General features: G+C 55.2%; 2 protein-coding genes and 1 long non-coding RNA gene across 13 annotated transcripts in view; 1 reads left to right on the forward strand and 2 right to left on the reverse strand.

Annotated features, from left to right (window-relative positions):
- Positions 1 to 1171: 1171 nt before the first annotated feature.
- On the reverse strand, positions 1172 to 12318 carry SLC4A11 (solute carrier family 4 member 11). 9 transcript variants are annotated; one of them, XM_082359009.1, is made up of 20 exons: positions 11845 to 12078; positions 10250 to 10294; positions 7798 to 7950; positions 7615 to 7661; positions 7101 to 7332; positions 6938 to 7019; positions 6576 to 6699; positions 4951 to 5166; positions 4781 to 4874; positions 4556 to 4681; positions 4363 to 4476; positions 4140 to 4272; positions 3801 to 3874; positions 3102 to 3366; positions 2918 to 3024; positions 2657 to 2825; positions 2393 to 2566; positions 1985 to 2180; positions 1730 to 1899; positions 1421 to 1601 (listed from the first exon to the last, which is right to left on the reverse strand). In XM_082359009.1, exons 1-20 carry the CDS (start codon positions 11885 to 11887, stop codon positions 1538 to 1540), a joined length of 2628 nt encoding a protein of 875 aa, XP_082215135.1. In that variant the 5' UTR covers positions 11888 to 12078; the 3' UTR covers positions 1421 to 1537. The 9 variants fall into 9 exon arrangements, with proteins under 9 accessions (XP_082215131.1, XP_082215135.1, XP_082215134.1 ...); XM_082359008.1 differs by having other exon boundaries at positions 6938 to 7022; XM_082359007.1 differs by having other exon boundaries at positions 6938 to 7022; positions 7615 to 7664.
- Positions 12319 to 13058: 740 nt separating this feature from the next.
- LOC309612924 lies at positions 13059 to 14707 on the forward strand. The gene is made up of 2 exons (XR_014235415.1): positions 13059 to 13348; positions 13659 to 14707. It is a non-coding gene; the product is annotated as an uncharacterized lncRNA (long non-coding RNA).
- A 5439-nt stretch (positions 14708 to 20146) lies between these two features.
- DNAAF9 (dynein axonemal assembly factor 9) overlaps positions 20147 to 27805 on the reverse strand; it is a 148742-nt gene continuing 141083 nt past the window's right edge. For all 3 annotated transcript variants that reach the window (XM_082359004.1, XM_082359003.1, XM_082359002.1), the window contains 4 exons: positions 26670 to 26875; positions 25455 to 25520; positions 24114 to 24207; positions 20147 to 23537 (listed from right to left, as the gene is read on the reverse strand). In XM_082359004.1, the coding sequence (XP_082215130.1) occupies positions 23425 to 23537; positions 24114 to 24207; positions 25455 to 25520; positions 26670 to 26875 (479 nt within the window). In that variant the 3' untranslated portion in view covers positions 20147 to 23424. The remainder of the gene's footprint in view (positions 23538 to 24113; positions 24208 to 25454; positions 25521 to 26669; positions 26876 to 27805) is intronic.

Raw genomic sequence — 27805 nt, forward strand, 5'->3', positions numbered from 1 at the left:
TTGTGTTTGCTGGGTTGGGGGGCCGGGCAGTGTGGGATGTTGAGTGCTTTTGCTTTATTCTGGTGTACATTAGAGCAGCTAAAATGTTGGTTTATGGTTATAACGCCAGGTTCATTTTTATGGCAGGGAGGAGGGATGGAGTTCGTGACCCCAGTTGGGTTGACATGCCACGGTTCAGCCTGGGGGGCCAGCTGAGTTGAGCCCTTCAAGCGGCCCGGCTCAGCTACCCCAGACCATTACTGTGTCCTGGTGAAGCCCTTCCCTGGGAGGGACTTCAGAGGCCCGGGGTGGCTCCCTTGCCTTCCTGCAGGTGTTACTCTGGTAGAGAGGAGGTGCCCAACCCCAAGGACAATCAGAAAAGCGTGTTGTGTGCAGCAGGTTGCGGGGTGGGGGTCCCTAATGCTGGTGTGTCACTCCCAGGCTTAAGCTACATCCCCTCCTCAGTCCTAGCAGCACGGCCCAGGGCCTAGATTTAACAGTTGTTTCCTCCCCTAAAATTCATCAGCACGTGTGGGTGAGGACCGGACCTCATCCCTTTGCTCCCCTCTCGTCTGTGAAGCCCAGCTGGGTTGTTTCCTCAGGAAGTGCCGGTGGTGGTGCTCAGCCTCCGCTGAGTTGTCTGCTTGGGGTGGGTGGTGTCCGGCTGGAACTCAGGTGTGGGGTGCTGGGGGGCCTGCCTACTCCTTGCCTGGTGATCCTGGACACAGCCCCACCTGCAGGAAACACACAGGCTACTGGGGTGGGGGCCCCAAAGAAGGATCACTTGCCACGTGGCACTTGGAGCAGGGCACCCCTCTGTGTCTGCTCCTCAGCTGCTTCCTCAGAGTTCTGTCCTGGATGCACAGTACACTTTCTGTCCCCTTTAAACTTTACCCATCCTGCAAGCAGCACCGTGAATGTGCTCATCCCACCCTACCAGCCACTGGGCTCTTCACTGGCCCCAAGCCCACTTTCCCTGCAGGTTCCTGGCAACATGGCAGAACAAAGGCCTCCTGGATCTTCCACGTTTCCCTGTTGAGCTACTGTGTGGAGCTGGAAGTAATAGCCCTTAGGCGGCACTCAACAAATCAGTCCCTTTTATCCCACTTCCCCTGGGAGGGTTTCTCCCTCCTCAGGGCCCTCAGGTGGCCTTCAGTGGCTGGGGCAGGGCAGCATGGATGGAGGCGGTATGTAGAAGCATAGAAACAGGAGCTTTATTCTCTAATGCGCATACAGCAAGTTCCTTACACAATCAAGGAAATGGTTTCTCTTTCAGGCTCTTTTATCAAAAGAAAATCCATCTTGCTTAGTCCCACCCTGGGCAGAAGCTGCCCTGAGCAGAGTTCCGGACCCAAAGCAAAAGGCTAATGGGAAGAGGAGCAGACACACACCTTGGAGCCCCCTCAATGCCCAGACACCCTAGGCCAGTTGGGACAGCTGTGAGGGGGTGCAGCACAGAGCAGCACCCCAAGATACCCACACACAGCCACAGAGCCAGCCTGGGAAGACCCAGAGGGATGGGCGGATGGGGTGTGGCCAGGGCCTGGTAGCCAGGACCTCAGTGCTCAGCGTCCATGGCGTCCAGGTACTTGGCTTCAATGATTTGGGGTAGCAGGTTGTAGCTGAGGGGAGGGGGAACAGGCAGGAAGATAAGCACTGGGTCAGGGAGGAACAGGCTGAGGGTAGCCACTCCAGCCCACCGTCTCCCGCCCAGCCGAGTCCCTCCTGCCTGCTGTCCACCCTCCCGTACCGGATGGGGATCATGGCGATCATGATGAGGGGAAAGATCATCTTCATGTAGGGCAGGGTGCTCATGCCAAAGGCACAGAGCAGCAGCAGCTGCATGACCTGCAGGCCTGTGAAGTAGTGGATCTTCCTCTGGGGCACCCTCCGGATGTAGTGGGTGGGTGGGTATGAGGTCTGTGGGTGGCAGGGGCCAGGTGTGGGCAGGTCTGCAGCCAGATTCCCCCACCCCCACCCCTCACTCTCAGGGCCAGACACTCACTTGGTCCTTGAGCAGCAGGACCATGCGTGCAAACAGCTGGTTGCCGTCGATGGAGGTGAGCGCGATGTAGAGAAAGAGGCCATAGAGCACAGGCTTGGGGATCCACTGTAGCGGGAAGGGCAGCAGCAGGAGGGAGAAGCCCACCAGGATGCTGGCGCCCAGGGTGGTCAACCGCGTCTCCTTCACACTCACAATCCTGCGAGGTTCCAGTGCACTGGGTCACCTCCGGCCTGGTCCACAGGGCCGTGTCCATCCCAGGTCACATGTGCTTCCTGGGCTCTGTTACTTCTGGGCCCTTATCCCACGAGCCATATCCTTCCTTAGGTCATATGTGGCCCAGGGCTACCCCCCACCTCAGGTTCCACGTGACTCTGGTCTCACGTCTCAAGGGGCCACTTTCACACTCACGTCTCATAAATGTGCCCATTCTCCACACGCTCCTCCACCAAAGCTAGTGCCCGCACGTGCAACGGGGAGTGAGGGTAGGCAGCGTGGATCCAGGGCAGCCCAAACAGAGACAGCCCGGTGTTGATGATGGCGACGAGCAGGAGGTCCCAGTGGTAGGCAGTGCCCTTTACCAGCCTGCAGCAGGCAGGGTCACATGTGGACAAAGCCCCGTGGCCCCTGGAGGGCTGGACACATGCTTACCCCTCCCTCCCCAGCCCTGCGAACCTGTTCTCCGGGGCATTAGCCAAGGCAGCCACCAGGTTCTGCTCGATGAAGAAGAGCATGGAGAGGAGGAAGCCGAGGCCCATGGCGCCGCTGACGGCCACCAGGGATAGCGAGTGCATCTCGGCCATCTCGAACAGGCTCTTGCTTGGGTTGTAGCGGAACTTGCCCACTGCAGCCGGGTACAGGCCCCTGCTCAAGCCTTCCTCCCCCACAGAGCGACCCACCCCACCCCACCCCACCCCACGCCTAGTCCCAACTCACTCTTAATCTCCTGGAAGCCGTAGGAAGAGATGAGGGAGAAGGTAAGCACTGAGATGGGCAAGGCACAGTCTGACAGGATCTCACGCATGTAGGGGTGCAGGTAGGGGCTAGGGAGGCAGGTGGGTGTCAGCGTGGCCTGCGGCTTGTGCTCCCTTCCCCTCACCCTGAGGGGGGCACCCCTCACCTCTTCTTGAACTGGTAGAGGGTGTAGCTCAGCCAGAGTGTCCCCAGCATGATGAGGAGGCTGAGCACAGCCGTGTCCCGGGCCAGGGGCTCGGGGCCCTGGCTGCCCACTGAAGGCAGCTCTGGTGGGCCGGCCAGGAGGCTGGTGTTGAGGGCAGCGTGGAGGCTGCTGTTGAGGCTGGGGCTGAGGCCCAGCAGGCTCACCGGGGAAGACCTATCTTTGTAGTAGTTCCCGAGGTTGTGGCCACAGTAGTACTTCTGGAAGACTATGGATACAGGCCAACAGGACTCAGCCATCTGGGCTCTGGGAGCCTGGGGCCCAGCAGCTTCCTCCTGGATGTGGGGGTGAAGGAGCCCCGAGGGGAGGAAGGGATTCTGGGGGGAGGAGGGGAGAGAGCTGGCCTTCTGTCAGCTAGGACCCCTTGACCTGCCTGTCTACCCACCACCCCACAGCCTGCCCTTGTCCACTTCTGACAGCGAATCCTGCTTGGCCCAGTGCCTCTGATCCTGCCTAGGGCAGCTCTGTCATCCTCTAGCATGTGGGCCTGCTGCTCTTGGCCAGTCATGGCTCCCAGAGCACCCTGGGCCATGGAAGCAACCTTAGCGCTTGCATGCTTCTTGGCTGCTCTGGGCACAGTCCATAGCCCCTCATCTCAACCCAGCTTCCCCTGCAGCAGGTGGCCGCCAGCAATACACTCACTTTTGACCATGCCCTTGACAGCATCCAGCACGAATGTGATGGAAATGAACAAAGCAATGATCTCCTCCGTTGACCTGCCAGCAGGGGATATGCCTCATAAGATGGGGTGAGTTGTTACTGGGGGGAGGCTTCCCCGAGCCTCAGCATGGCCCCCTACCTCCTGCCATGAAGAGGACCAGGGTCCCAGGCTTTCCCCTTGGAGCAGTGATATGGTGGGGGCACCCCATCTGCTCTAGGGTTAACAGGGCCTCAGAGGCTGGCATGGAGGCTGACCCAGGCCCCTGGCCTTGGTCTCCCTCCTGCTTGCGAGTCCCAGCAGCTTAGGGAAGGCCCTGTCACCTCTTGAAGAGACTCATGACCAGGCTGAGGTTGAAGAGGGCATAAAGCGTGAGGAAGAAACTGTTCCACAGGCCTGTCCATGCATAGAAGGTACTGAAGTCCAGATCGTAGTCATCACAGATGCCACGGATCACTGCAGGCGGCGGGACAGGAGTGAGCAGTCAGGGCCAGGCTGGGACCAGGGACCTCAGGAAGCATCTCCCCGCTGCCGCCCCCACTGCACCGTGGATGTAGAGGGCCAGGGGTGCGGTCGTCAGCAGCACCACCAGCGGCTGCCCAGAGAAGAGTGCGTACAAGAGGCCTCCGATGCTCTGCCCAGCTATGGTCTTCTGTACATCTGAGGAAGCGGGCCGGTCAGGGGGGAACCGTGGCCCTGGGCTCCACCTGGCATGCCCCACCAGGCTCCAACCCCTCACCAATGGCCCCGTTCGTGTTCTCATCGTTGAGGGACCCAAAAGCGATCGTGGGCAGGAGGCAGGCGAAGTAGAGGAACAGGGTGGTGGTGATGTATTTGCCCACAGCTTTGTTTTTCCCGATAATGCCTAGGAATGGGAGACAGGGCGGAGGGTGTGTTGGGGACACAGGACAGGCCTGGGGCCTCAGCTACAGGCTGAGCTCCAGGAGGGCCACGGGCCACTTACCATCAGTGAAGTCCAGCGGGTACACAGGGAATCTGCGGGCGATGTCTTCCCGGATGCCCCTCCCCATGGGGAGAAAGTCCTTGTGCCGTGGGGGCTGGGAAGAGGACATGAGCCCATCAGCCCTGTGTCCCTGCCCCGTGCTGCCCGCCCAGGCCACCTCTGCCCTGCACCTGCGGGGGTCTGTGGGTGCAGACGGAGCTCATGCTGTAGTCCTTCATGCTGATGCTCGGACAGTGGCTCATTACGGTGAGCAGCTGTCTCTGATGTACCAGGGCCTCCTTGAATTCCTCCTCCGTGCGGGTCTTCAGGAGCTTCTGGCGGAAGGTGATGTCTAAGAACATGGTGGCAAACGTGCGTCCCACCTCCGTCGCAGTCTTGGTGCTTTTCTGGGGATGGGGCAAGAGAATCACATCTGTAGCCACTGTAGAGCGAAGGGTGCCCAGCCCCGGCCTGGCCACTCACGGACAGACATTCCCACACATGTGGCAGGTGCTCTCCCCATGACCTGGGTGTAGTCCCCCAAAGTTCAAGCATAGTGGATCCTGCCACGATTTCCACCAGGTCAGCAGATCACTAGAACTACCATCAACCTAGTATTTTTTTTTTAATAAACTCAGGTATTAAATCTGTGTAATTGTGGATAATGAAATCATGATGATGGAAAAAAATGTTCACCCAGCTACTTTACACTGGTGGCATTTGCACAGTCGGCTGGTTTATGATTTGCAGAGGGGTTCCAGGCCCATCCAGCCTTCTGCCTCTTGCCTGGCCAAGCTCAACCCTGTCCATGAACTCAATGTTCAACCTCTACCACAGCAGCCTGTCTCACCTCCCCAACCTAGGTCCCCTGGGGGCAGCATCCACCCACTCCGTGCTGTCCAAAGCTAGTCCCGGGGCTGCACCGTGCACACTGTGCTTTCTGGTAGCTTTAGAGCAGGCTTGTTCCCCCGAGGAGGAGCCAGGTGTCAGGATGGCTGGTCTGTCTCAAGGCACCAGTCTAGCCACTCAATCCTAGGGATTCTATTCCTTCCAGCTGTTCTGGCCACCTTGTCAGCTGTCACTCCCTCTGACCCATGAGCTGCCCACTGCCCTAAATGCCCTTCCTCTCTCCCCAGCACAGTAACATCTGGAGAGATTCACAGCATGTCTATGAAAGCCCTGGGAGGGACGATCCCGTTAGCACCCCCTTTGCTTAGAGAAAGCCTGGGGAGGGGCCATCTGAAGCTCTGAGTCTACACCAGAGGCAGGGGCAGAATCATCAAGAAGCCAATGGAATCTTAAGCATTAAGGCCCTTCCCAGGCCTGGGGAGGGGCCCTAGCCATTTTCTATTCATGATTTTAAAATCCTTTTCCATAAAAGAAGATTCCCCAAATTGTATAAGTCTCAGCCCCCACAAAAGCGAGATGCCCCTGGCCAGGGGGTAAATGCCCCAGGAAGGAGTAGGGATCTTTGGTCAACAAATCAGCCAACTAGAAGAGTTAGGGTTGGGCAGGCCAAAGAAAGGCCCCTATGTTTGAACAGTAATAATCTTAAAAAGTATCTCTTTTCGGTCAGGAAAGAAATACAACTTTTTGGGCAACTTCTGGGGAAATTAGGGCTTGATGAAGACCTAGCAAGTATGCTTCAAATAAACCCCAGTAGGGCGGAGATGAACAGAGGGGGTGAGAATGTGGCCTTCAGAGGCCAGGACTGTGGTGCCTCCAACACTGGGAGAGATGCCTCCAAGAAGAGGGCAGGGTAACCTGGAACCCTCCTTCCTGGGAAACAGAGCAGCCACCCGAAACCCCTCCTCACCATCTTGGGTGGGGCCAGCACCAGGATGACAAACCGCACCTCACAGGAATTCTCCCCCCAGTTCTGCGGGCGAACCAGTCGGCTGATGCACACATGCCGCTTCAGCAGGGCCTTGGAGGTACAGCTGGCAGGGACAGAGAGGGCACATAGCACACAGTTGCCACCCTTGGGAGCTGGGCCCCCCCTCCCCTAGCCCCCAACTATGACCCCAGTGACCTCTGTTAGGGAGGAAAAAAAAGACCAAAGGGGATGGATTCCTCACTCTCTCTCCCCCCAAACTGAGCGGACCAGCCTCCACAGGGACTGGATGCCTGGCTCCAAGGTGACGTGGGGAGGCCAGTTGTGGCGGCCTGGCAACTCACATGATGCAGAGCCACGACTGCTGGTATTGCACCCCCGTTACTGTGGCAGTGACCCCTTGGATGGTATCTGACAGTAGGTGAACTGCTGACAGAGTGGAGGAACAGGAGGGTCAGATGGCCCCACCTCTCTGACCTCCCACCCAGGCAGAGGGACAGCCCTTACCTTTACCCTCCGTGGGGGCCCCGGCATCAGTGAAAAGCATGGCCATGAGCGGGTCCAAGTTGCAGTCGGGCTCGGTGTTGTGGGAGTCTTGGGCTAAGCGGCACAGCATGGCCCGTAGCACATCATCCAGGGAGGTGGCTGTCTCGTTCAGGATGATGCTGGCCCGTGCCAAGAAGCCGTCTAGGTCCCGGTGCGCTCGGATCTCTTCCTCAAAGTTCTTTAACTTCAGGTACTGTGGGGACCCCACACACAGAACCACACAGGCCCATAAATAAGAAAGACCTCCTGTCGCTGTCTGGGTCCTTCCTCTGTGGTGGTCCCCGGCTGACCCTGCCCACCAGGACCCGACACCCACTTCCCGGAGAGAAGACCAGCGTGGCTGGCCCCAGCAGCCGGGCCCTGGGCTAGTGTGAGATCCAGCAGCAGTGTGAGCTTTCTCAGGGAAGCAACCACCTCCACCCCCAGCTAGTGGCCCAGGACCAAATGTCTCCCATCCGGTCGATGGGCCACTCACCTTGCGGGAGGTGTGTAGGAGCCCGTAGCCGCCAGGCGATTCACCCTCTGCTGGAGGAAAGCGGGAGGGCTCAGGGGGCGGCCCCAGCCCTTCAGGTCTCTCTTGGTGGAGCGGGGCCGTATCTGCCCAGTCCCCAGTCCCCTGCGTGCCTCCCCTGACCCGTCCCTGCTACAGCCCCCATACCGGACTGGGTGGGCTGCACCTCGAGGTTGACGTTGACAAAGAAACGGATGCTCTCGCCAGACACAATGGAGGAGTTGACCGTGTCGAAGGCCTCATCCCCCAGGCTCTCCTCACGGGTTTCAGAGGCATCATCCGCGTCACACTTGAGGTAGCCTGGAGCCCCAACCACCACCAAGAGAGACCCCCGCAAGAGGGCCTGGCTACACACAGGACAAAGGGGCTCCAAGCCAAAGGAGCAGGGGTCCCTGGGCTGTCCCACTTGGTGCAATCTCGGTGAGTGGTAAGGGAGGCCTCTAGCAGGCTAGGAAGTAAGCCTCAGCTAGGCCCAATATCTGGTCCTAGCCCAGCCCCCTGAGTATGGCAGCCAGCTGGCACCCCCCCACCCAACGGTTTTCTCCAACATTCTTCAGCAGCGGGAACCCTGCACTGTTCTGTGCCACACATATCCTTTAGCTAGAGAAAGAACATGTTCATTCCACAGACACTGAGCCAGGCACATGGTACAATGATGTAGTTAAGACTGACTGGCCCCTGCCTTCTCAGAACCTCCAGGTTGCGGGACCTGGACCTGTCTGGCTCCCCAGAAGCGACTCAAGGAAAGCCAGAGCCCTGCAGTATGCGGACCTCGTTGGCACAGGGAGGGCATGTGGGGCAAAGCATCGAGGCTGAGAGACCTTAGTCCAACATCAGACAAGGCCCAGGAAGCAAGACAGCCAGACAAACAGAGCCAGAGACAGAGGTGACAGGACCCCAGAGGAGGCCTCATCTCAGGCCTCCACCCATGGTGGGTGAGGGGCATGTTATGGCACCTTGGGACTCCAGAGCACAGAGCCTGCTGCCCCTTTCTTTTGGTCTGCCTCTCAGTTCCTGCAACTGCCCCCAACACAGGCCCCCTCCTATAGGAAGCCTTCCTGATGACATGCAAAAGTTCCAATCTGCCCTGAGTCCTGCTGGGGCTCCCCACAGCCTCTGGGATGACAGCCTGAGCCAGCCCTGCTTTCCCTGGCCCCTCAGGCCCAGTCCCACGCCGCCCATCTCAATCTCTCACTCCTCAGGCCAGGCGGCCAGCACCCCAGGCATGCCAGCTCCTGTCCTCCAAGCTGAGGGCTTCCCTCCCTGGAGGGCCTTCTTCAAGGCTTGACAGACCCTTCCTCCTCTGGCAAGTCCACCTAGGGCCCTCCTTGCCTTACTCTTGGCCCAGCTGACACCTCTTCCTCACTGTCCTGTGGGTCCACTGTGGTCCACCACTTGTGATTCACCCAGGAGCCCTTGTAGCTGAGACCCCCACCAATGCCTGAAAAACACCTGTGCAGGAACAGGGACGGGTCAGCAGCATGCCTCCACCTGCCAGGCAGTGACTCACCCTGACTCACTTCCACTCCCTCCCACTGGTTTCCTCTGCACATCCCAGGCCCTGTTCCCCCAATGTGCTGTGCTCAGCCTGGGCCCTTTCTGGGTAGGAGGCACTAGGCCTCCTCTGTCAAGGCCCTCATGGACTGGTGACCCCTAACTCCAGGTCTGCACTGCACCCAGAGCCCAGAGAAGAACTATTAAGTCAAAAGATGTCATTCCCCCATTTGTCATGGAGCTCATGTCCATGAAAAACACCTTCCTCCCCAATTCTAGACCTGCTTTGCTTAGAATGCTTGGTTCCCCAGCCCCAACCTGTCCCAACCTCCCTTCTGTCACCCCCACCAGCACCCACTATTCCCCGGCATGCCTCTCACACTGTCCCTCTTCTCCCCTGTCCTGGGCTCTATCTAGGACCTACCCAGCAGACACTACCAGCTCCCTGCAAGGCTCCTGGGATGCCATGCGTGCCCTATCTCCACCCTATAGCCCAATCACATACCTAACCTGCCCACCAGCAGCCTGGCACATGCAGTCACCATGCTCTGGGGACCCTGGGTAGGAGCACATCACCACTGTGTCCAAGCACTGTCCCACTAAACACCCTTCTGAGGCCAGCTCCCGAATCCGGGCTCAGGAGAGCCAGCCCAGAGATGTGGGGAGGGAGAGAGCCAGGCTGGTGCAAGCAGGGAAAGCTGAGGTGCAGAGAGGTTACAATTCTTTAGAGGGACAATGGCAGCCCCTCCCTCACAGGGCTCAGCGGGGTCTGAGGAATGTGGGCACACACAACACTTAGCCTAAAAGCTGGCCAGACAACCAGAGCATTGTAACAGCAAAACCATGGGCTATCAGATGGTCCACATAGTGCAGGATGGGAGCAGCCTGCCCTCCCAGGACCACAGGACCACCAGAGATCTGCCAGAGTCCAGGGCAGTGTCAGCTGCCCCTCTGACCACATCACAACCTTCTGGAGGGTAGAATCCAAAGGCATCCCAGCCCCAGCAGAGGATCATGAGTACCCAGGTGGATGGACTAGGTCCCCTAGAGACTTTTGACCAAGGAGCTCTCTATATACACACACCCATACCTGAAATGTACTCACCTGCATCCTCAAAGTATCCATTCTGCGACATGATAGAAGAGTTTTCTGCAAGGCAAGCCAAAGAATTGTCACCAGCTCCATGCACCAGCCCCGGACAGTCTCCAGGGCACATCTGCTGCCCACCCCACACACCAACCCTGCTGAGTCTTTCTTACCCTTCCCAGAGACCCTGGGAGAAAAAGGAGCAGGGGACAGTACAAGACAGGGGCTCCTTGAGGAGCCAGAGGAAGCCAGGCCTGTTATTCTTCAGCCCATCTACTAGGGGCTGCCCAGGTGGGAAAGGACCGAGGCAGACGGGGAGATGTTCTCAGCATGTTTTCTCCAGGAGTAATTAACAATACCCAGGGAAGGAAGGAAGGATTCGCTGGTTGCAGGAGTCTGGAAGGAGGAGACCTGTCTGGCCACCTTCCCTGTGGAAGCCGGTCTCCCTCTCTCAAGCCTTCGCTGCCAAGCCCAGTATCTGGGCTGGGGCTCTGCCAGCACATTTCGGCTCTCACTCTCACGTCGGTCCCTGGTGCCATCAACACCCATCACACGTGCAGTTGCCCCCAACCTCACGCGCCAGGGGTCAAACGGGGGCGACCCGGCAACGGCCTCCTGCCCTCAGCACCACCCACTTTCTCCTGGGAGGCGGAGCCGTTGGTCCTCTTGGGAGATGCCGCAGGGTGGGGGGCGGGTGCGGGGGGAGGAAGAGAGCTGTCCGCGCTCTCAGCGCCGGTCCCCGGATGGATGGTCCGGGCTGTTTGTGCCTCGCTGTGCGAGGAAGGAAGCGACAGGAAGGGCCGCGTGCACGAGAGGAAAGCGCCTCCAGACTCGGAGACCCTGGGGGTCGGGGGGCAGGATGCGGACGGACTCCCGGGGCGGGAGCCCGGGCGGCATCCAGAAAGGAGGGGCGGGGTCAGTAAAGCTAGCACCGGAGGCTGCAGGGATGGACAAAGGACGAGGATGACGAGGGTATGGAAGGGTGGAGATGCTACTCCCATGCGGGGCGGTTCAAGTGCACGTAAATAGATGGTCGTACAAACCCCGGGCTGGCCCTCAGGTGTCAGGGCGGCGACGGAGAGACTGCTGCGGCCGCGCAGGGGACCGTCAGAGGCCCAAGGATCCCTAAGAGTGGGCAGGCTGCCGCGCAGCGCCAGGGGCGAGAAGGTGTCGGGTAGAACGTAAAATGAGGCTTTCCGAGGTGGCTGCACGACCGGCCGCTAAGACCCTGGCGCTCGAGGTGCTAGGGACCCCGCAACTCCGCCCCGCCATTTGCAAGCCCCCCACCCCTCCACCAGCTACCTCGTAGGTTCAAAAACTGTTAAGAGTTTCAAAACGGCGTTAAGTCAAGCGCGCAGTGCCCACGAAGTAGTCCTGGGCTTCCCCCCGCCACCCGCGTACCCACCCGGGCTCCCACTCCCTCGCGGCTGAACTCACCCCGGGCACCCCCGTCCCTGTTGGGAAGCCCCCACGACCCTCTCGCCCACCACGCCGGGGGCCGGTGCAGGCCGGCGGCGTCCGCATTCCCCCCCCAGCGCCTCGACGGCTCCGCGTCCCAGCTTAGCACGCCTCTGCGACGGAGACCGGACGGCCTTCCAGCCGCAGGCACCCACCGCATGGCTGGAGATGGAACACGCGCCTGGTGGCCGCGGCCATGGCCCCAGCGATCAGCCGCGGGACGGCTGCACACCAGCGCGCACGCCCTGGCTCCTCACCAGGTGCCGCGGGACCCCAACCTCGGCGTCCAAGGCGGGCCGGCGGCTGGAGCCGGTGACACAAGCCTGCGCCGCGCCTGGGTCCTAATGCCGCGCCGACGGTCCTCCCCAGCGCGGCCCGGGCGGGGTCCCGTCCGCCCGCCCCGCGCCCTCACCCGCGCTCCTGTTCAGCCCGGGCGGGTACTGCCGGGAGCCCGCGGCGACTTAGCCAGAACGCGTAGACCGGGCTTCTTCGGGCCCGCGCGCTGAGCGTTAGGGGCTGAGCGGGGCTGCGAAGTTTCCGGGAAGAAGCTCGGTGAGCTCGGAGACCCTCAGAGTTGAGGCAGTGAGGCGGGTCTGGGTAGGGCCTCCCTGCCGTCGGCTTTAAGCTCTTGGCCGGGCCCCCACCTCCTCCTCTCGGCAGGGGGCCTCCGCTGGGCCCAACCCTCGTGGGCCCCGCCCCCTCCATTCATCCCGGCTGCTCGAGCGGTAAATCCTCCTAGTCCCCCTCCAGGAAGCGCGCCCCGACTAACTACACGGGCCGGCGCGCGTTCTCTGGGCTACGCCCTGCCCCGCGGAGCCCGCTGCCCTCCCGGCTCGGCGGCGTCGGGTTTACTGGCAGCGCGCCTCGAGGTTTCTCTCCCGGCCTCGTTGCGCCCTCGGCCTTCTCTTCGGTCAAGGTCTTGGCTTGGGGCTTTTTTCCTTCTCAAGATGGCCCCGCCGCCCGGTTTTCCTTCCCGGACACGAGGGAGCCCGGCCCGGGGACGCGCCTTCTCCGGCGCCTGGTCCTCTGCAAGCAGAGTATGTGTTCGGGGGGAGGGGTGCGGGGTGGGGCGCGAGCTCTCTTGTGTAGGGAGGCGGTGGTGCGCGCGGCCAGGCAAATCCAGCCCATGCGATGAACCCCTGGTCTGACCCTTGGTGGCTTCTCAGCAAATGATCACACAGCCCTCAGGCCCCGGATTGACCCAGGAACTCTCCCCATAACAAAGTGTTAACCCCCCATCCCCTCCACACTGGCCACCAGCCCGAGGAATAGCAGCAATCCCCCCATCTGACCTCCTGTTGGAAAGGAGTTCTCCGCCTCTGTCCCCCAGGCATGGAAGAGGGCAGGCGAAGCAAGCCCAGGGTGAGCCCACCTCTACGGTGGGGGGGGGGGCTTCCCTGCGGCCCCCAAGGGTTCCTGGTGCGTTGGGGCAGCCCCATGCATAGATCCGGTGAGGCTGACCTGGTTTCCCCTCCCAGAGAGATAAGAGAGCATTAGGAGCAAAGCTCCATGCGGTGCCCTCCTTGGCAGATGAAGGCCTGGGGGTCAGGATGGCTCTGAGAACCCTGCTCCCTACTGCTGCAGAAGATGCTGCAGAACAGACCTGTGGAACTCTGACCACGACTGACTCGGGGCTGGCCACATGCTTCTCTGGTTGTGGTGAGCAGAGCTTGGGTGGAGACATGGGGTCTCCTCCATTCAGGGGTATCCCCTCCACTCAGCCTAGGGACTGTCTCTAGGTCACCGTTTAGGTAGAGCTGCAGCCCATGGCACAGACTCCCCCAGACAGCGGGGTGGGGGATGGAGATTAGAAGGGGAGCTGAAGACAGGCAGGCTGATTGCCCAGGAAGCAAAGTTCCATGTGGGAGGTGCAGGGGCTGGACCCCTGAAAAGACACCCATTTTGCCCTCAGCCCCTCTCATCTCAGAATGCCTAGGCTTCTACATCTGCCTCCCCATGTCATCAGCAGCTCCCAAACACCTGGACATTCCAACCCAGCTGTTCCTGGAAGCCACCGTGGAATGGAGGGGACACCTCTCATCCCCTTACTGCAGCCTCCTCCCTCATCTGAGGCCCTCACCACTGAGCTCACTGAGGAAAGAGGAGCCCACAGTCAAGATCTCCCGCAGTGGTCTATGGACCTGACTCTCACAGAAACTGACACCAACCCCTTCTGACCCCTTCCCCAGTATAGCCTCCTGCGCTCTGCCCCTGTGGTTTCTATTCCCCTGGTTGTCCTGGAGAGAGCCCCTGACCCCCACACCCCTGCTGCAAAGTGAGAAGCTGTTTCCTTTAGTCCTCCCACCCACCACCTGCCCTCTGTGGACCAGAGGCTGAGGGCAAATACAGGTGCTCCAGGTCTCCCTCCCCCCACACTCCCCATCCTACCCCTCCACCCTCCATGCCCCAGTGGGTCCTTACACAGGGGGTTTAGGGACCTGGACATAAACACACACATTCCCTCTCATTCCCATCCTTGAAGTCCCATCCTTGAAGTCTCAGACTTTACTGGGCTGTGGACACAACCTTGAATTCTGGGTTCCAAAAGGCACTTAATGGCTTTCCGAAGTACTTTCAACTGAATTTTCTCCTTTAGCCACTATGCCTATAGATTTTAGAACCTGGAGAAGTAACTCTATAGTATCTCATTAAAAAACAAAAACCAAAATACTCCCTTGAACTCCCCCCTCCAGGTACCACCCATTTCCTCAGCTGCACTTCAGAGCAAATCTCCAAAGAGTTGTCTCTAGTTCTCTGTATCCATGCCCCTCCTACCTCTCTTCCACCGATGCATACCGATCTTTTGTCCCCACTACTCCACTGAAACTGCTCTCAAGATCATCCTGCCTCAGCTTTCTGCCAGCCCCTCCCCCACCCCCTAGCAGCACCCAACACCACCAATCCCTCCTTTTTTAAAAAAATATTTATTTATTTTGGCTGCACCAGGTCTTTGTTGCAGCATGCATGAGGGATCTAGTTCCCCGACCAGGGATCGAACCCAGTCCCCCTGCGTTAGGAGAGCGGGGTCTTACCCACTGGACCGCCAGGGAAGTACCCCTCCTTTTTTCTTGCAACATTTCCTTCTCTCTCTCTCACCTCCTTGGACCTAGGAGTGTTGGCCTGCCCTGGATCTTTCCCTGGATCCATGGCTCTCTACCAGCCACAGCTGGCCACCAGATTTCATGACACCTGTCATTGAGCTCCTGACTTCAACATGACATAGCCTACTTACCCCCTCCCCCTTGCCTGGATGGCTAATAGGGAATTCAGATGATATTCAGGCAAAATAGAGCTCCCGAGTCCACTATCCGCCACCATCCACCTGGCTGCTCTGGACCTGGGAGTCCCCCTGACTCATTCACATCTGATCCATGAGTAAGTTTTGTTGGGTTTACCCTCAAAATAGAGCTCAGTTCTGCCCACTTGCATCCCCAGCCTGGTCCATCATCTGGCCCTCTGACTTGCCCCCACCCACCCAGGGCTCTCTGACTTGCCCCCACCCACCATCCATTCTCCACCTCCAATGGCTTCTCATGGCATTTAGGAAAAAAATAAATAAAAGCAAACTCCCTGCTATGGCCTAGGGGAGTAGGGGTGTGGGGTAGGGGGTGCTGTACAACCTGGCACCTGACTATTTCCCATCTCATCCCAGACCTCCTGCTCCCAGGGGAGCACTGTTCCAGCCATGTGGCTGCTAACAGTTCCTTCAACACAACCGCCCCCCACCTGCCTCCAGGCCTGGAGAGTCTGAGTGCCTGGAAGGTGTGTCCACAGCTCTTATTGTGGCTCAGTTCATCCTTCAGCTCTCAGAGAGGCCTTCCCTGGTCACACCATCTAAAATAGGTTCCTGTTTTCTTCCATCACAGATCCTCATGGCCCCTAACTCTGCAGCACAGCCTTCTTACTTTACTGCCTGGGCTGTCTCCCAGTCTAGACTGGGATCTCCCTGAGAGCAAGGCTATGGTGTCTTTCACCAGCGCAGCACCGGTGTAGTAGGTGCTCAATAAATCCATGACATATTGAACGCATGACCAACACCTCCATGTACAGTTCCTGGAGGCTTTCAAGCCGTGAAGCCCCCCAGATGACCTCTTCAGCCACCATCCTCCACTCCCACTCAGGTTTTCCAGCCAGATACTCCTGACTCCGTCTGCCTACTTCCTGTCACCTGGACTCTTCAGATGTCCAAGTCCTTGTATTTCTACTTCCAATCTGCCCTCTCCTACTGCCCTCACCTTCCTTGGACCCTTGGCAAGCATGGCTTTCCACACCTTGCAGCCTTAGGCTTTCCCTGGAGTCACAAGCCTCTTGGGGCTCCTTGCTGCCCAGGGCAGGCAGCCTTGACCAGCATTCCCAGCCCCTTAACAGCCCTTCTCCAGCTGCGGCTGTACCGCCCCCTTGCTGTTCCTGGGAGGAGAGATGATATTCCCACACTATCCCTCCAGTGGTGCTGGAGGGGGCTGAGGGAGGGAACAGGGCCTCCACTGGCCTCCCCTCTTTCCTGGGGGACTCCTCCAGGCCCCCTGGGTAGGTGAGAGGAAGACCTTTTGGTGCTCAAATATCACAGCATGAAGCCTTCTCCCAGTTGCCATCTACCCCTACTGAGAGGAAGATCCAGGTTCCTATAAGGGCAGCCAGGAAGGCAAGGAGCCCTGTGGAGGGCCAGAAGGACCTGCTCCCCTCAGGACAATATCCCTCTGTGCCCCCCATACTCAGAGTCAGAATCTAGTGCTAGACAGCAGGCTGTTGATCAGGAAGGTTCCAGAGCTGCCCCACTGCCCTCATGCCTTCTGACCTGGGTTCCAGTTCCACAGCCCAGCTTCTCAGCCAAGAAACCCCTGGCAGACAGACACCACTAAACACTGACCTACTTTCACTCATCCTGCTCCAGGGTATCCCTATGAGGGGCCAGGAATCTGCATTACCAGCAGAGCTGGCCCCAAACTTCCCCTCCCTCATCTACCCCCAGGCTCCACTTCATTTGAACCCCATCAAAGGCCACCTGAGTCCTTCCAAGTGGTAAGTCCAGGTGGCCTATCACCCTCCTGCCCATCACTGCCCTCCTTAGCCTTTATGTGTACCCCGCATCCTCCTTATCCATGGCTCTCATTCTCACTGGTCCCCTGTGTCAAGGAGCTGCCCAAGGTTCTGCTTCGAGCTCACTATTCAGGGCTGACACTGCCTGCCGCCCCACTTCAGCTGTCTTTCAAATGACCACCAGCTCCTCCCAGCTCCTGCAAGGAAGCTGGATGCACAGAAAGGAAAAGTTAGTGGAGAAGGCATATAGGGCAACACCCTCGGGCAAGACGTTCAGCCTCTTTGGGTCTCTGATCCTTTTTATCTATAAAACAAAGAGGTTGAAATTGAGTCTTTTTTTTTTAAAAATTTTTATTGGAGTATAGTTGACTTACAATGTTGTGTTAGTTTCTGCTGTGTAGCAAAGTGAATCGGTTTTACATATATATATACCCACTTTTAAAAATTCTATTCCCATATAGGTCATTACAGAGTATTGAGTAGAGTTCTCTGTGTTATACAGTAGGTTCTTATTAGTTATCTAGAAATAGTTTTTTTAGTTAGAAAATTCCATGAATTTTTGGTTATCAAACCATCTTTCGTCTTCCTGTTGTCCTTATTTTGCTATTATTTGTACATTCACCCAGGCATGAAATTTCAGAGTAAAGATGTAAAGTTTCTTAAAATTTTGAAGCTATGAAGGAAAAAAATTAAACTTGTTTATTGGTATGGGAAAAACAGTAGTAATGGTAGGATAAAATGGAAATATAGTCACACTTTATTTGGTTAGCTTTTTTTTTTTTTACTGATTTATAATCATTTATTAGTTTGACATAAAATTTGTTGACCCTGATGCAAGTTTTTTAACCAAATTATTTTGGCTAGTCAATTTAGCAATGCTGAGGCCTGGGCAAAACAGGAATAATTTGTGGATAAATTTATTTTTCTTCAAATTTCTGGAGAATGAAACAAAAGAATTTTGGAATTGTTTCAAAATGTTGGGTTTTTTTCCACTTTGGCTTTTTCCACTTCTACCTTGAGGTCATCCCTTTGGCTCTTGTCTAATTAGTCATTTCGTCTTGTCAATTGCTCCTTCAGAATCACTCTCTAGTTGGTCCAGTTCTCACCCCCACCAATGTGGAGTAGCATTACAGTCTACATGATCTTTTTTTAATTTTGGTTGGGTCATTTCCCTGACCAGGGATTGAACCCGGGCCACAGCAGTGGAAGTGCAGAATCCTAACCATTAGACCACCAGGGAACTCCTGATCCTTCTTTTATTTAGGAAAAAAAAGTATCAAACAGGCTCCCATGGAACACTGGTGTCCCTGGGTATACAGAGGCAGTAGGGAGCCTTTTCTCCATCTTCAGGGGGGCAATTATCTTCGCGAATAGAACATTTTCAAGTTAAAAATTTTCTTCCCTTGTTTAAAAGTCACTACTACCATCACCACCACCACAACAGAACAACTATGTTTGCTATCACTTGTACTAGAAAAGACTAGCAGAAAGCAAAAAAAATTAAATCAGATAGGTATCTGACTTTAACAGAAGAGCTCAGAAATGGCCTTCAGGTGGATGTGCAATGCTGATCCATGGGAGCAAACCCCTCTTTGGGAACCCAGCTCCCAAATGATGTTGAAACGCCCTCATATGTGTGCAGTGACCCCTGGCCAGGCCAATCAGAATACTCCTGACCATTGTGACTGATTCAGGGATGAGAATGTGACCCCAGATTTTGGGCCTGCCTTTGGAGAGAGAGGTCGGGTCTTGCCTTTGGGGTGTTGGGGCTGTTGGGTGGCACAGAGGAAGCTTACTACCAGGGGAGAGTGAAGCCATTAAGGATAGAGAGGGGGCTCTGATGACATCTGAGACCAGCTGAACTTGACGCTGGTACCACCCTGGACTCCTCTTAGAGCAACTAAGCCATTCCCTTTCCGTCATGAGCTGGCAGTAGGGCCGTGGTCAGATTTTCTTCGGGCATGACTGTTCCCTAGATTATATGATAGAAATTAATACATCAGCATTTCTCTGTGCTCCTCAGAGACCCTTGTGACTTTCAGCAGCTCCACCTTCTGCTTCAAATCACTTTCCACATGTCTATCCCACCAGGATTCCTTGATTCTGGGACTCTGTCTTGGTCAAGCATGCCCTCAGGGTTCAGTTCAGTAGTCCCCGGCCCCTACTGTGGGCCACTGGTGGGGAGGACCCCTTTCCCCATCCCCGGACTTCTTGGCCTCCAAGTCCTCCTGTCACTCAAAGATCATCCAGTTCTGGAGCTCTTTGCCATTTACTGTCTCCCCCTTCTCTCTGACAATTCTTTGGGGGTAATCCCCAAACCCTGGCGGTTTCTGGGAAGTGCAAGCACAGGAGCTCCTTCAAGGTTCAAGCCCTGTAGGATGGCGCGTGTGGTGGTGTGTCTGGGTGGGGGGGGCGCGTAGCGGGGAGGGAGGGGGCGTGTTGGGAGGCTCTGTGTAAGCCGGTGCTGAGGAGGGTGTATAGTACTGAGGCCAAGACCCCTCCCCCAGTTCTCTCGGCTCCTCGCACGGTTTTGCGATCACATAGAGCCTCCAAACCCAAGACCACCTTCCCAACCATTTGAGGGAGGCTGCCTGTGGAGCCTGCACCCTCGCCCTCGGGCCAGCTCCCAGATCTTCCCAGTGGGTCACTTCCTTCGTCCGGAGGCCCCTGCATTGAGGGTGGGATAGGAAGCAGGGTCTCTGTGGACGCCGGCGGTGCCCCTCCTCAGTCGGCCCTTTTTCCGAAACGACAGAAGCCCCTGCACGGGGTGGGCCCTTGAGAGCTCCGGGGATTCCGGCCGACCTCTCCCTTAGACCGTGTGGTTCCAAGGCCCGCCGGCCTAGGGAGCGCCAGGAGGGGTGCTCGGATCTAACCCGGCGAGGGCAGTAACTCTGCCACCCGGGCCAACTACTGTCCCTTCGCGCCTTGCTCATCCCCCGATTGTAAAGCGGGACCGAGTGGCCACCTGACGGAGCTTTGGCCGGGATTAAACCAAGCTACCAGCCTGTGAAGCAGTGGTTCCTATGGCAGCCTGGCGCAGGCGGGGTGCCCCGCAGGCCAAGCGCCGGGGCTGCGGATGCGGCTTCTCTGGGTGAGGGTGGGACAGCTTATCTCTGGGGCCCCGGGAGACCCCCGCGCCCACAGCCAGCTTCCTCGAGCCCCTCCTTGGGATCTGGGACTCCCAGAGAGTGCCCACTGCAAGCCACAGTGGTCTCCTCATATGAACTGTATTCTCCATGGCCCCTCAGGGGTCTGGGGAGGGGAGTGGAACTCCCGAGGATCCCTCCTGAGGCAGCCCCAGCAAACAGGCGTCCCGGGGAAAAACTGCGGGGAGGTCCCCAGTCCCAGGGGGAAGGCCACCTCCTGAACCCCCAGGGACACTTCGGGAATACAACAACAGGCAACTACTGGAGGCCCTGCTTGTTCAGTGATAAGTTTATTGGTCCTCAGCATTACATCTCAGTTAACAAGATAAATTCACATACACAACTGCAGGTAAAAAACATGAAAATAATATAAAAATAAATTGAAGGCTACTTTTATATATTTACTGAATTAAGTAGTGTAATAAATACTATAATAAGCAAAAAGCTTCAATCACACAATTGTTTCACTGAAGTTACAGTAGTGTTTGTAAATAGGAGTTTTAAAATTTAAGTTACGAATATTAAAGCACTGAAAAACTAGTATAAAAGTGAATTTTGGCACGTAAGTGAGCTCTTCTGTCATTAGTATTTGACAACCTGGAACAGTGAGGAAGCGATTTCTCACCTACTTTTTGAGGTACAACTATCCATCTAGGTCAGCAACACGGCTGGAATACTTAATAGCTTACAATCTTTGAGTTAACTTCTCCCTTTTGACAAGCCCAAAGAGCAAATCCAGAGCTTATTACTGTGCAAAAAATTTCCAAAATCCTAATAGAATTTAGGAGGGTACTTTTTTTTGAGACCCACAGGGCCTAGTGTCCAGGCCTCAGGTCACAGCCCCCAGGACTCTGTGGGGCCAACTCCACTCCTTGCCAGTGGCCCCTTCCTAGGGTGATCCCTTTTCTCCAATTTCTGCCTCCTTCCAATCAAAAACAGAAAAATCCCACATCAAAATGTAAAATAACCTATAACTTCAGCGACTTCAACACTATCACACTCACTCGGGGTGATATAAAACTGAAGCTGCTAATAGAAAAGTGGGCAGAAAGCATGTAAGACCCTGGAGGACTTCTGCCTATCCCTAGGAACCTGATGTCTTTGGCTGGATCCCTGGTATCCACTTCTAAGGTCAAAATTTCAAACACAGTGTCATGGCCCTTCCTCTAGAGACAGTCTAAGACCCCACACCTCCACCTGGAGTGTCCAGAGGAATCAAGTGGATATTAATCTTCACATCCAAGACCCAGAGGCCCCAAAGGTTACAGAAGGGGCAGTGTGGGGAGGAAGCATCCTCCCAGCCTCAGTCCTCAAAGAGCTCACACAGCGCACCGCTAGTGTGCCTCTTCACCAGGGGCACAGCAAGTACGCCCCAAGGAATGCCCTTTCGCCAGTGTGCCCTTCACACTCCCAAGCAGGCTGAGGAGTGTCTATGGAAGCCTCAGCCAGCTTTGCCTTTTTGGCTTTGAAACTTAACATTTTGACTTTTTTCAATCACAGTTTCATATTCAAGTTGAGGTAATCACAGTTTCCCCTCTAACAGGAGAGGAATTGGGACAGTGGGGCAAGTTGGTGAGAGAGCATTTCTATGGACAATGGTCAGAAACCAAGACCATCAGGAGGTATAACCCCATGCAGTGTTTAAGACCCACTTTTATGGCGGCTCCGACCCCTCTTTAAAAACTCTTTTGTGCAGCAGCCAGGAAATGGCTCGAGCTCCTAGAAAGAGAGCTTTCATTTAAATGTTCACAGCAACCCACCTGGAGGAGATGGCCTGTCGTCTCCCCCCCCGCCACCCTCCCACCCCTGGCTCCCTTTTCTAAGGCTGCTTGAGTTTTTAAAAAGAGCTCGGTAGAGCTAAAGGAAGCTACAGTAACTCATTATTATTTCATCAATTGCACTTAAGATCTCTGTTATTGATTCTGAAGCAGAGGCAGGCCCACTGTGGACCCCAGCCTCTGGCCAGCTAGAAGTGAGGAGCTCCCAGACTGGGGCTCCACACCTGGGCCCTTGTCACCAGCAGCTTTGGGAGCTGGGACTGGAGCACATGGGCCTTTCAGAAGCCTTTCTTCAAGCAAGAGTTCTTATTAAATGGTATTTGGAGTATTGTTCATTTGGCTTCAAATGAAAAATTTTTTTCTAATATAACTACATTTTACTAACAAGCCTTTAACAACTGCTTTACTACTTGCATGCAGGCCTCTGTGTGACAGACCACATGTGCTCCATCGGTTTTCTGTCTCTCCTCTGTGCCAGGATCCTTTCTCAAAAACCCCTCTACATTACTAGAAACTTTGCTGGTTTTGCCTATGTGCTCCTTCCTAAGGCATGCAAAAAAATACGTGAAATTCAGAAAGCATTTACAATCTAGGCAGCTGAGGCGCTGAAGTCCTAAGAGACATCACCTAAGTATCTGTGCCTGCGACCTTCCTCTTCCCCACACTAATTCTGGAGGTCAGGCATGGGATACACTTGAAATTCCCCTCTGCTTTTTAGTCCAGCTGAAAACAAAGCTACTAGAAGGAATTCTAACTTGGATATTGGAAATTCCTGGTCCCCTGGAGCCAAACAAATACAAGGCTAGCAACGATGCTTGGAGACATGAGATTCCTGAAGGTTGGGCTGAAAACCAGGCCTTCCCTGGCAAGACTGAGGGGAGGTATGGGTGCTGAGACTGAACCCCCTTCAAGTGAAGATGCCCCATAAGCGACCAGAACCCTGGGCCCAAGACTATGCAGTTGCAGGACACTGCCCTTAACAGTGAGGCAAAGCGTCACCAAGGAGGCCTGAGCAGCAGTTTTTCTCGTCCCCGAATGAGGTAAACCACAGTGATGACATGAGGAGGCTCAAAACCAGTCCCAAGGGGGGCTGCTTGTGTCAATTCAAAAGCCACATACTTCTGGAAAGCAACAAGTCTTTCCCCTCTGTTTAGTCCGTAAGTGAAATTCCCTCATTTTAGAATAAGCTGCTGATCTCCGCCCAAGCTGTTGGCTCTGTGGGTTGGGACTGACCAGGGCTTGTGCTGTTCCCTCTAGGACTGGGCACAGGGTCAGCAGGGCCCAAGCCTTCAGTGGAAGGGGCCTAAACAGGGAGGCAGGCACTCCACTGGGGTGAAAGGCTCTCCTGGGGTGATGTCTGAGGCCCGAGGCCTGTGGTGGCCTGGGCCCCCAGGCATGGCCACAGTTTAGCAGCCAGAATTCTTTATGTCCCAGCAGTCACTCTGTGCAATCCAAACGCTCCTCCCCACCCTCACACACTGCTGCAACAGCCCAAAGGAAATACTGTTATCAGAGACCCAGAGGTCCTGGACTGCCGGCTGCACACAAAGGGCAGCCCCTGTCTGCTCATCCTCCATGAGGACCCCCCTCCCCCGCCAAATCAGTGGTGCAGGTGATGCTCTTCAGCGCTGTATAGAGAATAACGACAACATGCACTCAAGCCAGCACACAAAGGCCAAGGAGAACAAAGACAGCCCCTCTAGGGAGAGGCCTCTGGAAAAGCTGAGGTTAAGACACCCCGTTTTAAAACGTCCATCTCCAGGGTCTTCTTCCTCTAGGGCTTCTGCTCAAAGAGGTCATGATACTCCTGCTGCTCCAGCTCGCGGTTATACTTCTCGATTTCCCGGTTGGCTTCTTCCACGTAGTCATTCATGAACTGGTCCATGACTGGCACCTCATTAAGGAAGAAGGCCCTGAGCCTGGGGGCCAAGGGAGCTGCCAGGCCAGAGGAATATGTGGACAGATGAAGTAGGGGACACTGAGGTAGTGAGTGCTCAGCCTGCACAGAAGGTACCTGACTGGCTTTTTTAATATACTGGCAGCACCACAGCTGCAAAGAATGTGACAGGGATTGACACAGGGCCCATCATGAGCTCTTAGAACTGAGCCCTTCAGCTTTCACTAGCCCACAGCAGCACCCCATCCACCTTTTCACAAATTAACTACTGTAATCAGACCCAGTCTCCAACTTGTAAATCATGACTCCCTGATGACCACAGGATGTCACCACAGCTGCATTTAAACTACAACCCACAGAGTAACCTCAGCCATCATTGAATGAAGAATAAATGTAATTTTAATGACTCTAAGAGGACAAAATGAAAAGTCAGCCTCTGTGGCTTGCCGTGTATTCCCAAACCCAGCCGGCACCAGGGGCTGGGCTATGATGGCTCTAGCAGATACCCTCTTTACAGCCAGGTTTTCACACACCCCCAGCCTCTCTGCCCCAGATTCCAAGGATACGTGGGTGAAAATCAGTCTTGTCACCAAAGAAGTTGACAAACTGGGTGCCATTATAAAAGTAACCTGCAGGTAGGGGGTCCAGGTGGCGTTTCACCTGTAGGAGAAGAGTCCTGTTAGAATTATCTGACCATTTTCTATCATTCACTCACTCATTAAAAACAAAAACAGGGACTTCCCTGGTGGTCTAGTGGTTAAGGCTCTGCACTTCCACTGCAGGGGGCGTGGGTTTGATCCCTGGTCGGGGAACTAAGATCCTGCATGCTGCGTGGTGTGGCCAAAAAAAACCCAAAAAACCCCCCAAATCAAACAAGCCTATTACCCTAGCAAAATAGCCCACTTTGCGATGTGGAAGGCTAGGTGTGCCAGGGAACTAACACCATCCTCACAGCAGCCATCAAACAATGACTGACGGAGGTCCTCCCACCTTTCAGGGAGGAACTCTGGGATTATTCATGGGACTAAGCCCCAGGTGCCCACAGTGGTACTGGTTTGACAATACACGATTCCCTTCTCTTACTTTCCCATTTTCCTAATAGTGTTTTCTAGAATCACTTCCAAAATAAACTACCTGTGCTCAAATCCTTGTTTAAGGTGTGCTTCTGGGGAAACACACACTGCCTGCCTTCTGAGGTGCCCATGGTGTCCTCACCAGGAACACCCAGAGATGCCCAGGCCCTGGAGTCAGAATAAAGGGGCCCTCCTCAAATCCACATCAGGGGCTCCTGGAGGCCCAGAGTCCTGCCCCACCTGCTCATTACTGGGACTTGTGACACAGCTCATGCTGAGACCTGGATTCTCTGTCCCTTTTAACTTTTGCCCCCAAACCCATCAGGAAAAGGCCTCAGTGGGTATGGGAACTGGGGTAGACCCTGGGAGTCAGCCTGGAGTCTGAGAGGGCTCCTCAAAGGGCCTCTCGTCCTGGCCTCAGGATTTCACAACCTGCCCATGAGCAGCTTCAGGATCTAGAGTTTTTACCTGGGCCCTCGCTGGTTTCGTTTCTCTGTGGTTTATCTAGGACAGAGGAATGGGAGGAAAGGACTTCTGCAGCTGCTTGAACACGGTGACAAAACAGACCTCCACGTCACCTGTTTCTCCCACAGGCACTAGTTCTCCTCAATTTCATAACCACATCACACCAGAGGTCACCCCGCCCTTCTGAGGTTGCAAGGCCAGGTGAGCTGAGGTTTCTCTTTACCCAGCTTCCCTCTGTGGCCTGAGAGAAGCAGGACCTCCAGCATGCCCTACAAACAGCCACCTCACTCAGGAATCCTAAAGATAGAGCTGCGCAAGAACAGCCTTGGGACACTGAGGGGACTTAGGCCTCCAGGGCAGGGTACTCACATGGATGTTCCTGATCTCCTGCTGGGTCAGCATCCCCCTGGTCTTCAGGGCCTTCCTCTGAGGCTTCTGTGCAGAGATGTAAGGAGGCGTCAGTTTCCAAAGAGCTGATGGGTACACGGGAGGGTGAGGGCTCAGGGCTCTGGGGGCCAGTTACATGACTGAGATGCCAGCAGAAGGGGAAGCACAAGCATCGTCATGGACTGGATACAATATCCTGCCTGTCTGCCCCTTGAGAAGACCACTTTCCCACCACAGAGCCTTGCGGGCCAGGGGGGAACAAACGGCAGAAGAGAGACTGATGCATTTGCAAATAGGCATGTTTCTGCCTCTTTGCAGATTCTCAATCCTAAGCCCCACCAGTGACAGACATGCAGACAAAAGAACTGGAGGTCTCACAGTCAAATACCATTTAAGAGTTTATCTAATGAGTCTGAGAAAGACCCAGTCTGCAAGCAGTCATTCCTTAGTATAAAAGACAGGTCCCAACTGAGCATGTACAGAAGACCCAGGCCCCAGCCAACTCTATTTCCAGAGCTCTAGAATAAGCTTAAGCTCAGACTGTGCTAAGAGACTTAGAACCCAAAGCTAGCAGCATATTAGAGGATTTTAACTCCAGTCCGGATTTTTTTTCTTTGTAGTATTGGACTAAAGATGCTTGTGTGGATCTATAGGCAAGCCTCCTCTTCCCCTGTACATCTCTCCAGGGCCTCCAGGCTCACTGCTGTCTATGCTTGGAGTCTTGGTTTGCAAAGGACTCTAAGCATATCTTTGTTGTTTTTCCTTTCTAGAGAGAGAACCAAAGTACAGGAGATGCTGGGCTCAGAAGACAGGAGAGCCTATGAATTAGGTTCAGCTAAGAAGACATTTTTGAGTTTAGAACACTAAGCTGATCCAGGGTCCACATGGAACAACTAAGTTTCACCTAGGTCCTGGTTAAGCCATCTGATAACTCCAGTCTGCCTTGGGAAGCAGGACTGGAAATGGCTTTGAGAACCTGGGCTTGCAGGGTAGGCAGCAAAACAAGTCTGCCTGGAGTTTGCCCCAGGGGCTTCCTCCCACTCTCAGAGTCCCTGAAAACACTGGCTGAGCCTGTGAGGGGTGAACCAGTGGGGAGAAAGCAGGGAGAAGGTGGAGGGGCTTCTGCCTCAGGTCCAGTAGCAACTCTGAAGTGTGTGGTCATATCAGTGCCAGGTCTGTCTGGGCTTTGGAAACCACCTGCTTAGCTGACTGCCGCAGCCAGTCCTTGACACTTTCTTCCTTCAGGGAGCAGCCTATGAACACGAGGTAGCATTCCTGCTGCCCACTGCTGCCTTGAGGTGTGCTTCTGGAGTCAGGCGGTGGCGTGGGTCCCTCCAAAACTGGCACGATGCTCAAGGAATTGGCCAGAGTGTTGTGGCAGACCTCCATGGTCCTCTCAGAGTCTGCAAGGAGAACACTTTAGTCCCTGAGACCCTGCCCCGAAAGGAGAAGGTTACACTAAGACTGGATTAGTGCAGCTGTAGGGGACAGATTCACAAGATATGCAGGAGGGAGAACTGACATGACCGGCAGCAAATTATAAAGGATGAAGTAAGAGCGGGAGGATCAATGTAAGTTTCTAGCTAAGCTGATTGGGTGATCAGGTAGACACCATTAACCCAGAAGGGGACTACAAGAGGAAGAAAAGGTTTGCAAGTGGGAGAAGAAGAGTTTGACTCTGCATCTGCGGCATTTGAAAGACTGCAGGACCCTGAGTGGGAGACATCTACACAGTCGTTAGAAGAAGGGAATGGCTGGGGTCACCCCTATGGAAGAGGTAGTTGAGGAGAAGCAAGGAACGCTCCTTTGGTAGAGGTGGAGGGGGTGGGTCTCAGCTGAGGCCTGAGAGTCCATGGGAGGAGGGCAAGCTCAACAGTACAAGTGCTGCAGGAGGGACACATGGGTGGGAACAGAAAAGATGTAATCGGGTTTATAAGCTGAGGAGCTGGGGGCTAAGATATACTGAAGACACAAGAAAAGGGTAAGGTTCCCCAAACAGGCATGATGAGAAAGAGATCTAAAACAAAGAAAAGTTTACCTTTAACAAGAAAGGGGTCAAGAGTCAGTTTAAATAAAAAAGAAAAGGAGGTGATGATAGGGGAGAGGGAAGAGCAGGTGGGGTCTGTCAGAGCCTGAGGGAAGGAAGTGGGCTTGAGTAAGGGGCTTGTAGAGAGGGGCCAAAGTTTCAGATTCAATAACATAAATTAAGCCAAAGGTTAAGGACCTTGAGAGATTCTTTTATAGAGGTTCTGCCACCTAATTCTCCTATCTGAACCCAGATGATTCCATGCTTACAACTCTCAGTGGCTCCCTGCTGCAGACACCCCCAGTTA

This window comes from Balaenoptera borealis (assembly GCF_965194805.1).
Source record: "Balaenoptera borealis genome assembly, chromosome: 16".
Classification (NCBI taxonomy): Eukaryota; Metazoa; Chordata; class Mammalia; order Artiodactyla; family Balaenopteridae; genus Balaenoptera; species Balaenoptera borealis.

Excerpts from the sequence above, each read along its gene's own strand:
- SLC4A11 (XM_082359005.1), bottom strand. The coding sequence starts at position 10,361 with ATGTGCCCTGGAGACTGTCCGGGGCTGGTGCATGGAGCTGGTGACAAT. Across the intron at positions 3,875-4,139 it reads GTCATGAGTCTCTTCAAGAG|GTCAACGGAGGAGATCATTG; the intron begins GTGACAGGGCCT and ends CCCTGCTGGCAG. Across the intron at positions 2,181-2,392 it reads AATGGGCACATTTATGAGAC|GATTGTGAGTGTGAAGGAGA; the intron begins GTGAGTGTGAAA and ends GGAACCTCGCAG.